Source organism: Coenobita brevimanus, chromosome 107, assembly GCF_032717465.1.
Source record: "Coenobita brevimanus isolate Jiangsu-jjx chromosome 107, ASM3271746v2, whole genome shotgun sequence".
In the NCBI taxonomy this organism is placed as follows: Eukaryota; Metazoa; Arthropoda; class Malacostraca; order Decapoda; family Coenobitidae; genus Coenobita; species Coenobita brevimanus.
In genome coordinates this window covers 27,720,125-27,732,892 of record NC_137060.1, presented here as the reverse complement: position 1 = coordinate 27,732,892, position 12,768 = coordinate 27,720,125, and the positions used below count along the sequence as shown (strand labels likewise).

Genomic DNA, 12,768 nt, shown 5'->3' with positions numbered 1-12,768 from the left:
TATCACAGTGACACCTGGCGTCTGGATCCTCGCTGGCCGGATAGTGTGTGATAACAGGACACACACACACACACACACACACACACACACACATACACACCAGGTCAAACATCATATCCTCTCATAATCCCGCCTTTAGCACCTCTTTAAAATCACACACACACACACACACACACACACACACACACACACACACACACACACACACACACACACACACACACACACACACCAGGTCAACCATCATATCCTCCCATAATCCCGCCTTTAGCACCTCTTCAAAATATAACACCAACATATAACACCTACACAAAAGGTATACAGGATATGTTAAGAATACATTAGGAATACACAGTCTGCAGCATCTTAACCTGGATAGCATTAGTGTAAAGCAGAGGTCAAGTTACATTCTTCAACTATCATGCATCATAGTTAACTGGCTATTTCATCTATACTCCATGAACTCTATCTGACCTACAAGCGTCATCATTCCAGCTTGACTGCTAGGGATGTAGCAATAGATCCTAGTCACGAAGAAGTACAATGGAAAGGATGTAGAGTAAGTTTTTTTTTTTTTTCGGCCACTGATCTACGTGAAATAAGTTACAAATGGACGAAATTTTGGGCCACGTTAAGGCAAAAGATCCACAATAACTGGTATTCCGGCTCATTCCTTCTACTGCCACAATACACCTGTAAATACGTCATGGTTGTCACGTCTGTCAAAGCACCGCTATATAATGATTCCTTTCCTGTCGTATGTGCTACTGTACACTTATGTTAAAAACAGACCATATGTTTGTAAAATGTACAGAGGTGTGTAGACATGTACCCGATAAAAAAAGTCAATTATATTCAAGTGCATAATTATGAGGCAAATATACCTGACGTAAAAATATTATCAGGTTTGTAAATAAAAACACCAGGTTTGTAAAAACCACACCAGGTTTGTAAAAAAAAATACACCAAGATTGTAAAAAAAGTATGAGGTACGCAAAAAATACACCAATTTTGTACAAATATATGCTAGGTTTGCAAAAAAATATACCAGGTTTGCAAAAAATATATATATATTGGCTACCGTTTGTGAAAAATATACCAGGTTTGTAAAAAAAAATGCAGTATACCAAGTTTGTAAAAAATATTCCACGTTTGTAAAAAAAATATACCAGGTTTGTAAAAAAAATATACCAGGTGTGTAAAAATATATATACCAGGTGTGTAAAAAATATACCAGGTTCGTAAAAAAATATACCAGGTGTGTAAAAATATATATACCAGGTTTGTAAAAAATATACCAGGTTTGTAAAAAAAAAAAATATTCCCGGTTTGTAAAAAGAAATATACCAGGTTTGTAAAGAAAATATAACAGGCTTGTAAAAGTAAAGGAAGGATGTGAAGATGTCAGGTTATCACAAATATTATGTAAAAGTATTATCTGATACCGGTATGCATAAAATGAGTAATAATGCAATAATATATACGGTTGTGAAAAATGAATGACAATAAAGCGACTGTAAAAATATACATAAATCAGGATAACTCAGAATATCACAAACCATTATCATCATCATCCCACATTGCTTTTGGGATGGGTTGAACAGAAAAAAAAAATGAAAACTGGGATTAGAGAGACAAATAGAGATAAACAAATAAAGACAGTCAAGAAAATAAAAAACAGATACAGATAGATAGTCAAAAAAAATCTATAATGGCTTACGTTGCCATTCACTTCACTATCAGATCTTCACAACATACGCTCTAGTATGCAGCATTCAGAATATTAATAAAATTTTCATACAATTAAACTCATCAAAACATCAATTAATCCTTCAAAACATCTACACATCATTCAAGTCTTCAAAACAATAAAAAAAGGCTTGCATAGCATCTTTCAAACCTTAAAAATAAATAAATAAAATCAATAACACCCCAATTCAACCGCCAAATCACCTCATTAACAGGTAATTAAATATCTGAACAAGCGGGGAAGCAATAGAGGAAGCAGCAATGATGTGACCGTGAGAGTTTTTCAGTGTTCCGTGATACAGCAGCGAGGGTGAGGCCAGAGGAAGAGGGAGAGGATGGGAGAGGATGAGGAAGAGTGGGAAAGGGAAGGCAAGAGGAGGGTGGGAGAAAGGAGAAGGAAGAAAATGGGGAGGGAAAGGATGAGGACTGGTATGGGAAGATGAGGGTGGAAGAGAAGCTGGAAGAATAGGGATGGGAAAGAAAAAGGATAGACTATAGAAAAAGATTTTGATTGAAGTGATCCACTTGGCTTATACTATAGTTGTTTTGACTTGGCCAAGATTTTTGTCCTGTTGTAGCTTATTTCACGTAACTCAGTGGAAGAATAAGACAATAATGTGGTTCTTCATCCTTTCCACGGCACTTCATGACCAGCATCGTATTCTAGTGTGGCAGGATGCGGGAGAGGAAAGGTGACGGAGTGAAGTAAATGGGTAAGGGAAGAGAGAGAGGAGGGAAAATGAGGAAGGGAGAGGTAATGTGGGGAGAAACTAAAAGGGGAGGATGTGAGGAGAGGAAAGGGGAAAGGGTGAAGAGAAGGGGAAATGGGTAGCGGAGGGGTAGCAGTTGATGCGATAGGAGAAAGGAAGAACACCTGATTGGAGAGGAGAAAGGAAGAGGTGCTGATTGGAAGGGGGGAGAGAGAGGGGGAGGGGGAGGACGAGGAGAGGGGGAAGGGGAGGGGGAGGACGAGGAGAGGGGGAAGGGGAGGGGGAGGACGAGGAGAGGGGGAAGGGGAGGGGATGAAAAGAGGGGAAAAGATGGAGGGGAGAGGGGGGAAGAGAAGAACTGAGTGAAAATATTAGTTTATCTACCTTCTGTCCGATACCTTATTCCAGAGGTAAATTTTCCAAACTACTGGGCAGTTTTTTACTTATTCAAGTGTCCATCCACGCTTTGTGAATTTGCAGGTAAAGTGATAAACTATAGCTTCACCTAGGGTAGGAAACTGGTTACCAGTAATCTTGTATCTCAGGGTTGTACTGTACGTAAACCATCACAAGCTCAAAGGTCCAAGATACTGATGGCATCTGCCCACATCTCTCCGTTTACTTTTACTAATTCAGATAAACCTGTTTTGACCTTATCCATTTGAATCACTTAAAACTTACTATGCACACACACACACACACACACACAGAATCTTTAAATTGAAAAGGTAAAATGATATACAACGACATATAGCAAATAAGCTCCTCAAAGTTAAAACAGACCGAATTTTGGGGAAACTTTATACAAATGATCCCTCACCTTCCTTGGTTTTACGATCCCTTGACAGCTGATGTAAACAATAACATAGGAGTGGGAGGCTGGGGCTGGGGCACACACGTTTCATATCGTCAGTAAATCCAAGTGAAACCATATCCGGCCCGACGTTACTTTTTTTTTCTTAAATCTGAGACAAAAGTTCTGAACCGCTCTGTGGTTAAATGGACAATTAAAGGGTCAGCATTTAGGGAACAAAGAAATACAATATGGACTTTGTCAGGCCGCCGACGGTGTGGTTTGGTGGTCGCTGTTACCGCGTTCTCAACCCACTCACTTCCACCTCCACCACAAACTACGCTGAAGAAGACACATACGGATACGGTAAATTTCACACTCATTTACCTAACAATCTTCTTTTTTAAATTCCAACCACTAACCCCTTCAGCCCAGTCATAAGTTTTACCATTTTACTCTTGTTATCCACACAGTTTTAACCAAGTCTAGGTATTTTCAAGCTTGAGGGATTATACAGTTTATTTATTTATTTATTTTATTTTTTTACCTCTTCACCTTAAGGGGGTCCTCCTGAGTAGCTAAAATAATCCAACTTTAGCTTGAACAGAAAGAAATTTTGTCTGCCATTAGGGTCAGGGAATGGACACCAGGGTCGGTATTTCTGCAGTGATTTGTGATGTCATAATAACCAAAATGGATGCTGAATTATTTATATGGCAGTGAAGGTGCAGTACCACTACCTATTCATACTACAGTAGTGCCTCATTTACAAACTACTCGTACATAGGCAGTGTTTTGCTTACAATTCAATAACAAATTTTCAGTAAACACACGATTTATTTCAGGCAACAGAAGCACCTTACCAAATCAGTTCTTCCTGAAAGTCTGTTATATTTTTCTGTTTACAGTGAACTTCTGATAATCTGGCATCCGATGGTTCGGAATTTTCAACCCTGGGCCATTTTTAGCTGTTTTGGGTTTTCAAAATCAGAAAAAATTTAAAAATATTGATAAGCAGCCGAAAGCGGTGCGCTGAACTATCCAATTCCGCTCCCACGCCCAGGTTCAGAAGGTCCCAGATGTTATTTTTTTGGGGGGTGTTTTGAACATTTTCAGGTACCTGTCTGATAGTTCAGAAAATCTGATAATCCAGAAGGTCCATGGGCTACTGCATTCCGGATTTAAGGACTTTCACTGTATTTCTGGAGTGATAAATGTTTCATGCAAAATCTGTTTCCCCATCGTTTTCAGCTATGTTCTGTGTCAACTTGTTTAATTTGTCAGTGTAATGGCAGAAGGGACTGTCCTATAACCTAATTGTTTAACTAAATCTACCCCAACCTTGCTTAACTGCTGCTAATTTAATGTAACCTCACCTAACCTCGCATCTATAGTAGCCGCAGCGAGAAATGAACGCTGTGGTGGGGCAGCCGGGATGACCTGGGATTCCCCCACTGTAGCCATATTCACATGTCACCGACCATAGAGGTAGGATGTCACCGACCATCGGCCACGGCTGCAGCCCCGCTCCATGATCCTTACCCTGTGTCTCTGGCTTTCTCTTTCTCTCTCGGTTTCTATATAAACTGCTGTATTTCCAAAACTAATTATGAAATTATTATGACTTTTGTTCCACACCACCACTGAGGTAAAAATCAAGGAGAGTTTTCTGTATAAAGGTTTCCCCCCCCTTGTCTGAGGGCAGGTCAGTTCTGGCGAGTGTATAATTATAGGTCAGGCGGAGGTATTGGCAAGGCCGCACTCCCCCGCTCATATGCCACATTTAGGAGGGGGGGGAAACCTTTATACAGAAAACTCTCCTTGATTTTTACCTCAAAGGTGGTGTGGAACAAAAGTCATAATAATTTCATAATTAGTTTCGGAAATACACCAGTTTATATAGAAACCGAGAGAGAAAGAGAAAGCCAGAGACACAGGGTAAGGATCATGGAGCGGGGCTGCAGCGGTGGCCGATGGTCGGTGACATGTGGATATGGCTACAGTGGGGGAATCCCAGGTCATCCCGGCTGCCCCACCACAGCGTTCATTTCTCGCTGCGGCTACTATAGTCAGGAAGTCGGTAAACGAAATCCACATTTGAGTACGCAGAATTAGATTCTTCCATTACACCGGAAACAATCAACCATAGGTATGGCTTAAGGAACATGATGATAAAAACAATGGGAAATTTTTCAGCAGGCAAAGGTAATTTACCACCCTGAAAAAAGTCAGAAATATACAGAAAATAAACTGGAAGAATATGAACTGAATTAGTAAGGTCCTTCTACTGCCCCAAGTGAAGCATACAATTACCGAATTATCTCTGGAGTCATACTACAGTACATCTGGTAGCAGTTCAGTAATTTTATACTGATTTTAATTTTATTAAAAAATGGCAGTACAGCAGTTAGTTTCTATACACATGTATTTACTAAAGTTATAAAATACCGTATTTATTATTTTTCTAGATGTGACTGTGTATGAAGACGAGGTTGAGTGTGCACTGGAGCAGGAAGAGTTTCAGGTTGAGAGGCTTGACAATGGCAGGTTCCAATCCTGCTTTCCAGTTGCCAGGTACAGTGAATTTACAAAGTTGGTTGTTAGCTACCAGTACGGTAGACTGCAGAGTAGAGTCCCTGTGTCAAAGGTCACTAATGGGGTTGGGGGGGGAAATTGGGGGTTGGAAACCCCCTTTGTTTTCTACTAGTTTAGGAATGCGGAGACCTTTGCACCCAGTAATTGTCATAAATAACAGCATCTCCCACATCACAGGAGATGGATGAAATTTTGCCTCTTCAGTTGTATCCTTAATAAAATTCACAGACCCATGGCAGGGATCTCCACACACCAGTGAATATGGGACATTAATTAATATGATGATAGTGATGATATTAACAGGGATAATGAATGTACATGGGGATCATGAATTTTTCAGATGTGAATACTGCAACTTTATATTTTGCAAGTAGTGTATCTGATGGAAAACTGGTATTATGAATAAGAACTTGATGTATACAGCAAATATCAATTGTGAAGTATAACTTTATTTAACATGACTGTTAGCAGCTCAGTAACCTAACCACCTCTTCCCAGCCCATACATCTCCTACCTCATTGGAGCCAAGGGTGCTACAAAGAAGAGGATTGAAAACGAGACATACACAACACTTAAGTTCCCTGGAAAGGGACAAAATGGTGATGTTGGTAAGACAGTTACTTTTTTTTCTTTTAACAGAAGGCATAACTAAGTACACAAGTATTTAAGTAGCTACCATGTATTTGTCGCTTCTTTTGTGAACTATACAGAATTCACAAAACCAGGACTCTAATTGTTAGTCTAAACAGCTATGTGTACATTCTTAAAACTGTTCTTGTAAAGGGAAGGGCAAACCCCAAATTTCTTAAATAATTTATGAAAGTAACTGATAGGATTAAAAAGAAGTCTGACTTTTCTCTCTCATTGCTGGCTGCTTAATGTAAAGTGGAATGCAGCCTAACCATTTCATATCTCGCTTGGGGCTTGCATACAGTATAATTTGCTGAGTTAAGAATGCGGCATTTAATCTCAACCAGTTACTCTGACCTGTTGGACTTTCTTGTACTGTACCTGTTGTAATTACAACATGTGCATTTCCTTCATATGAAAATTGCTGTGCCATAGAAAGTAATACTGTATATACCGGTAGCTTTAATTTTTTGTAACCAGCATCCAAAGTCAGTATCAAGCTCCAAATATAGTAACTTGATAATATCAGACAAACATTTTAAGACTCCCCTTGGCACACAGTCATCAACGGGCGGGATGTGAAGACAGTACGGCAGGCTCGGATCAAACTAGAGATGTTGGTGGCACAGGCAAGGAAGAGACAACCATCCACTCACTTCCTCTCTATACCTTGCAACACTCCCAACATACAGGAGAGGTTTATCGAGTTCAAGGTAGGCAAGGCAGAGCTAGATATGCTTCTCCAACCATGTAGTGACCAAAGTGAGTGAAAAAATTATCACATGATAGCTAATACACTTATAATGCATGTGATTATAATGATGTACGAGAGGCAGAGTGGTACCGGTATTTATCTATATTATGTACAGTACAATACAGTAAATTTTGTGGTTAATTAGTCTCTTCCTTTACACTCCTACAGAAAGTGCTAAAAAATGTGGTACCAACTGAGATGTACACAAGTCTATGTCCATATTAGTGTATCAAGTAAGCTGCGCAGTACAGTAATTTTTTTACAGGTATTTAGCAGTCTCTGTCCCTACAGAAACAAGTGCTGGAAAAATGTGGTACTAACCGAGGTGTAGAGGAGTCCCTGTTCATAGCCCCAAGTAAGCTGCACTTGACTCTGTGCGTAATGGTGCTGGCTGATGAGAGGGAGCGGCAACAGGCCCTTGATGTGCTGGCCAAGTGTCCACAGGAGGTCATCAGGTAAGACTGGGGAGCAGGAGATGAGCTTTTTATTGATATATACCAGTATAAATTTCATGCTATGTTGTTTTGCTTTTTACCTCCCAGTTCACAAATCCAAAGAATATTCTCATCTAGTCAAATTGTTTCTCTTAGAGTAGCTAAGTAAGTCAGAGACATAATTAGTCAGGCTTTATTTAAAACTCTTGCATGTTTGGCAGAAAAATCCTACTTAAGTTAAGAGAGAAACTTGCTTGTGGTTTGTGAGTGAGAGATTAAAAACACAAAAAAACACTCAGTTCTGACATCCAAACAATTTTATAATGAATCATTAGCTATGGTACTTTTGATGAATGAAAGATGTTACATCATTAGAAACAACTTTAAATGAAGACTGAGTTTTCCTTATTAGTTCTCCCAGGTACTGTATCACAAAGATGTCCTAAACTATGTTCTGGATATGATCTCTGGAATTGAATGAGTGTTTATTGTTGCCTATTTCATGCTGATCGGTGCTGAAGAGAAATGCCTCCACATGGTGGCATTGATATGCCATACAGATGCCCCTAGGCTCCCCCCCTATCCCCCAAAAGGAAGATATATAATTGACTGCAGGAGAATTGACTGCAGGAGAATGGCAACTTCAACCTGTAATCCACCAGATACATGTTCAACTGACTCTGAAGCCTGAAAAACAGTAACAACATCATGTTGATAATTTGAAGTCCAGTAGTGATGTAGTTGTGGGAGTAGCTAATGGAATTAGTCTTAAGAAAGTCATTATCATCATCTTAAGAAAATGAAATACGGTAATATACCTTTGACTAACAGAAACAGAACTCCATAACACATGAAATTTAATTGCCATCCATTAACTCAATTATGCTCATTTCAAGAAAGTTTTAATAGGTAAGGTTAACTTAAGGTGCATTTCTTTAGATGTAAAGAATGCAGAGTAAAAAATTTCATTAGTTTCAAAAGTACAGTACAGTAAAGAATGCAGAGTAAAAAATTTCATTAGTTTCAAAAGTACAGTACAGTAAAGAATGCAGAGTAAAAAATTTCATTAGTTTCAAAAGTACAGTACAGTAAAGAATGCAGAGTAAAAAATTTCATTAGTTTCAAAAGTACAGTACAGTAAAGAATGCAGAGTAAAAAATTTCATTAGTTTCAAAAGTACAGTACAGTATCAAGTAGCATATACAATGAGAACAGTTTACTGACATCATATTACAGTACTGTCCTAAGTACTGTATAAGTCAAGGCTGAGTGTCAAAATAGCATAGCTTTTTCATACAACTGGTTTTGTAAAGTGGAGGAAGCTGGTGGATTAGTTTTATAGGTAGCACTGGCACTTTAGCAGGCAATATTTTATTTAGTTCTCATTATGAGTCAGAAATGTGTTCCAAAATATCATGTTTTTTTCATGCAGTTATAACTAAAGCCTAAATTAGTGATCTGACAGTTTATAGGTGGTCATGAAAATTTAACCTCATGACTACAGGTATTTGAAAGGCATGGGCACTTCTGGCCCATGGATGTCTCCATTACCATAAGTTTTAAGAGTACACATACTCCACGTGTTGTACCTGGAGGAAGAGCATGAGAGTACCAATACTCTCTCCACATTTAAAGGATCAGTAGGCAATGTTTACTGTGGATTTAACCCCTGCAGTCCGTGGACATCATTAATTTTATTCTTGTAACCACTGAAAAGTTTTCTTTAGCTCTAGGGAGGCTTTCATAGTGGGAGAGTTTAACAGAAAAGCACTGCGAGAGGTTTTCCGAGTTAGCAACAGTAAGACGTAAAAAGCCATTATCATTGTGAAGAGGTTACTAGATAGAAGGAATATAATAAAATAAGTCACCTAATATTATGGACTTTGTGTACTGGCTTCAAGATATAAAAGTATGACCTAGTACGGTAATGAAGATGATAATTCACTAAAAAAACAAAGAGATTTATAGCAGGGTCTTCCTGTACTGAGGTCTTCCACCTCTTATCAGGAAGCACCTGGATGGGGAGAAGATGCAGGTAGAGCTACGTGGTGTTGAGATAATGAACGATGACCCAGGGGAGGTGCATGTTCTATACGCTCGAGTGTCTCCTATCAGCTGGTCTCACTCTCTCCAGGGTATGGCAGATGAGTTAGTGGAAATGTTTGTAAAGGCAGGTGAGTGACAAAATTGTTAACATGCACACTACATTTTTTCTCCTTAATAATTGTCACCATGACTGTTACCATCAGTACCACTGTCATTGTCACATCATCATCATTATTATGCTGTATGGTGTTTAGATATGAACAGTGACCCAGGGAGGTGCTTGTTCTCAGTGTTCAGCTGGTCTCACTCTTTCTGGTGGACCTGTTTGTAAAGACAGGTCTGTACTATACAGAAAGCATTAACCTTCTCATGGTCAAGAAAACTCTAGTATTTTATTACAGCTAACACCAGAAAGTTTTGCTGTGTTGCTAGTGAGTTATTGGGGCCTGAGAAAGTTAAAATTGTTGCCATTAATTAACCTTTTCATGGATGGAACAACTTAAATATTCTATTTCAGCCAGTGCCAGATAATTTTATTTACCAGTATCTGAGAGGAATCCACAGAAGTCTAAGAGCTAAAATGTTCTTTGCAAGATTTGTTCTCCATCACCATCATCATTATAATACCAGTACTCCTTTCTCTTGAAACAGAATATGTGTTTTTGGATTTAAGTGACTTTTTGTTTATGCAAGAATGAAGGAACCAAAGGCCAGGAGCCTGCAAATCATTCCCTTCAAGAAAAAAAAAAAAAAAACAAGATAGGCCTAACAGAGAGCCAAATTCAAGATCGTTCAATTCAAGATGCCTGGACACACTGCATTTGAAAGACTGGTGATTATAGGCAGGAGGAAATACAGACAGAAGGAGACAGTTCCAGAGTTGACCTGTTGCAATGGATGGAGTGAAGAGAACGTTGAGAATTATTAGATGAGAATATTGAGTGTACATGATTGAAGTACTGTAATATCATGGCTGTATGGAAAATTTCACCCTCTTCGACAAAACATTTTTTTTTTTTCTTTCTTTCTTTTAAATTCTCATTAACACCAGGCGGTTTTTATTCCATTTAGAAGAGACATCGTTGGGCTGAAGGGGTTAGAATCAGTCTTCATACACCTCTTCAGCTTAAAGAATTTTTTTTTTTATTATTATATTCTGGATAATACCAAATTATTTTATTCAGGTTCAGAGAGTGTAGATTAGAGGACTAACACTACATGGGAACACTTTCCAGTTTACTGTTAGTACCAGACAGTACTGTTGCATGAAAAAGTATGGTGTAACGGTCAAACTAATGAGGGTATTTCACTATAACAGGTATTGTAACAAAGGAGAGAGAAGGCGTCAAACTTCATGTGACTGTCATGAATACGTCTTATCGCAGTGCTGAAGATGATGATGATCAGAATGACATATCACGAGAAACTTTCTGTGCACGACAGATCCTTGAGGTTTGTATATAATTGTGAAATTTGAATGTTTCAGGCAAATTAACTGACAAAATCCTCAAAGAAAGTTGCATTGTTACAATCACGAATAAAGTTAATTTCTTTTGTCAAACACACTGCGTTTTGGTTTGTTTATGATCATCATTATTACCTTAATGTTCCCATTTCTTATTATCAGGTGAGAGGATTCCAGGTATTAGAAAAGAAAATTTTTACCATTTACAGAATAATGTATAAAATAGATTTAGGCACTTGCAACATAGCTCTATTTTCTGTGCAGCACAGGAAATAAAATGATGCATATTTCAGCATAGTACAACACACTGATGATTTTTTGTAGCAGTTTGTTTTGCACTGAATACAATGTAGGATATCACAGGACAAGTACTGCAGTTCAGTAACTGAATTTGTGAAGTTTACTCTGTTGCCATTCAAGGAATTTATCAGATAACAAGATGTCATGTTCAATGAAGGCTGGTTCATCATCAGTCTGGTCATTAGTACAATATACCGTAAACAACTGATTATGAAATAAGAAACTTGTCTAAACAAAAAAGTTGATAAGTATATTTAATATTTATGATTAAAGAAGACAGCTAAATGTTTATTATCTCTAACAATAGGAAATAATACTACAATACCTATACCGGTACTACATCTTGTGAAATGAACTTACAGAAATGCATTGAACTTAAAATAGCAGAACAGCACTGATGTTTTGTAAGGCTTCACTTTATTTATCCTTTTTAAGCATTAGGAAAACTAGAAGTGGGTATAGAAATTATTCCAGCACTGTAAATTGACTTAGAAAGTAAACCTATGGATTTCAAATTTTCAGGAGTTCAAAGACTTCAAGTTTGGGGTGATGGAGATTGATGAGGTCCATTTATCTGTCCGGCACACTACGAGTAGAGATGGTTACTACTCTGCTTCAGGCACCATCCCCATCCTGCCCTTCTGAACACTGGGGAAATTATGCAAACTCATGCTTTAGATCTGTTACTTTGGGTCTGTTTTGTTCTCTAATGGTTAACAACATAAAATGGTAATAACGAGCATTTACTTCATTACTGTACCCACTTTGAGTGGAGGGGCCTAAGACTGTTATATCATCATACAGACCATGAAAAATTTGACAATGAAAAGTAAGAGTTAACTTGTCTGACCAAGTTGTACATGGATGCTGCAAGCTGTACCACACACCCTTCTTTCAGTCTGTAGCTTCATTAAATTTTCACCAGTCATGTGTTAAGATGAATGTCCCCATCAGCCTTTTGCAACCTTTTAGTTTGTCTCCTTGTCTGTCATCTGAAGTGCAGCATGCCCTAGTTTTATGATGAAGACACTTGTGAAAAAAGAATCCATTGCATAATGATTTATTGTATATCATTTATAACATGGGTTCAATGGGATACATTTTTGGCCAAAGGCCATTCTCTCACCAGTCTAAAAACAAGTTTCCAGCTCACCTAAAGTGTTTGCTGTTTCACTTCAATGCACTTCACTTGCAGCATGCCCCCTCTTAAAACAAGTTTCCAACTCACCTAAAGTGTTTGCTATTTCACTTAACTGCACTTCACTTGCTGCATACCCCCCTCTTAAAACATG

General features: G+C 38.3%; 1 protein-coding gene across 1 annotated transcript; it reads left to right on the top strand.

Annotated features, from left to right (window-relative positions):
- Nucleotides 1-3,371: 3,371 nt before the first annotated feature.
- Nucleotides 3,372-12,520, top strand: LOC145416604 (activating signal cointegrator 1 complex subunit 1). The gene is made up of 8 exons (XM_080285535.1): nucleotides 3,372-3,618; nucleotides 5,721-5,826; nucleotides 6,346-6,455; nucleotides 7,039-7,190; nucleotides 7,523-7,686; nucleotides 9,673-9,839; nucleotides 11,030-11,163; nucleotides 11,999-12,520. The coding sequence occupies exons 1-8, from the start codon at nucleotides 3,504-3,506 to the stop codon at nucleotides 12,119-12,121; spliced, it is 1,071 nt and encodes a 356-aa protein (XP_080141661.1). The 5' UTR covers nucleotides 3,372-3,503; the 3' UTR covers nucleotides 12,122-12,520.
- The last annotated feature ends 248 nt before the right edge of the window (nucleotides 12,521-12,768 follow it).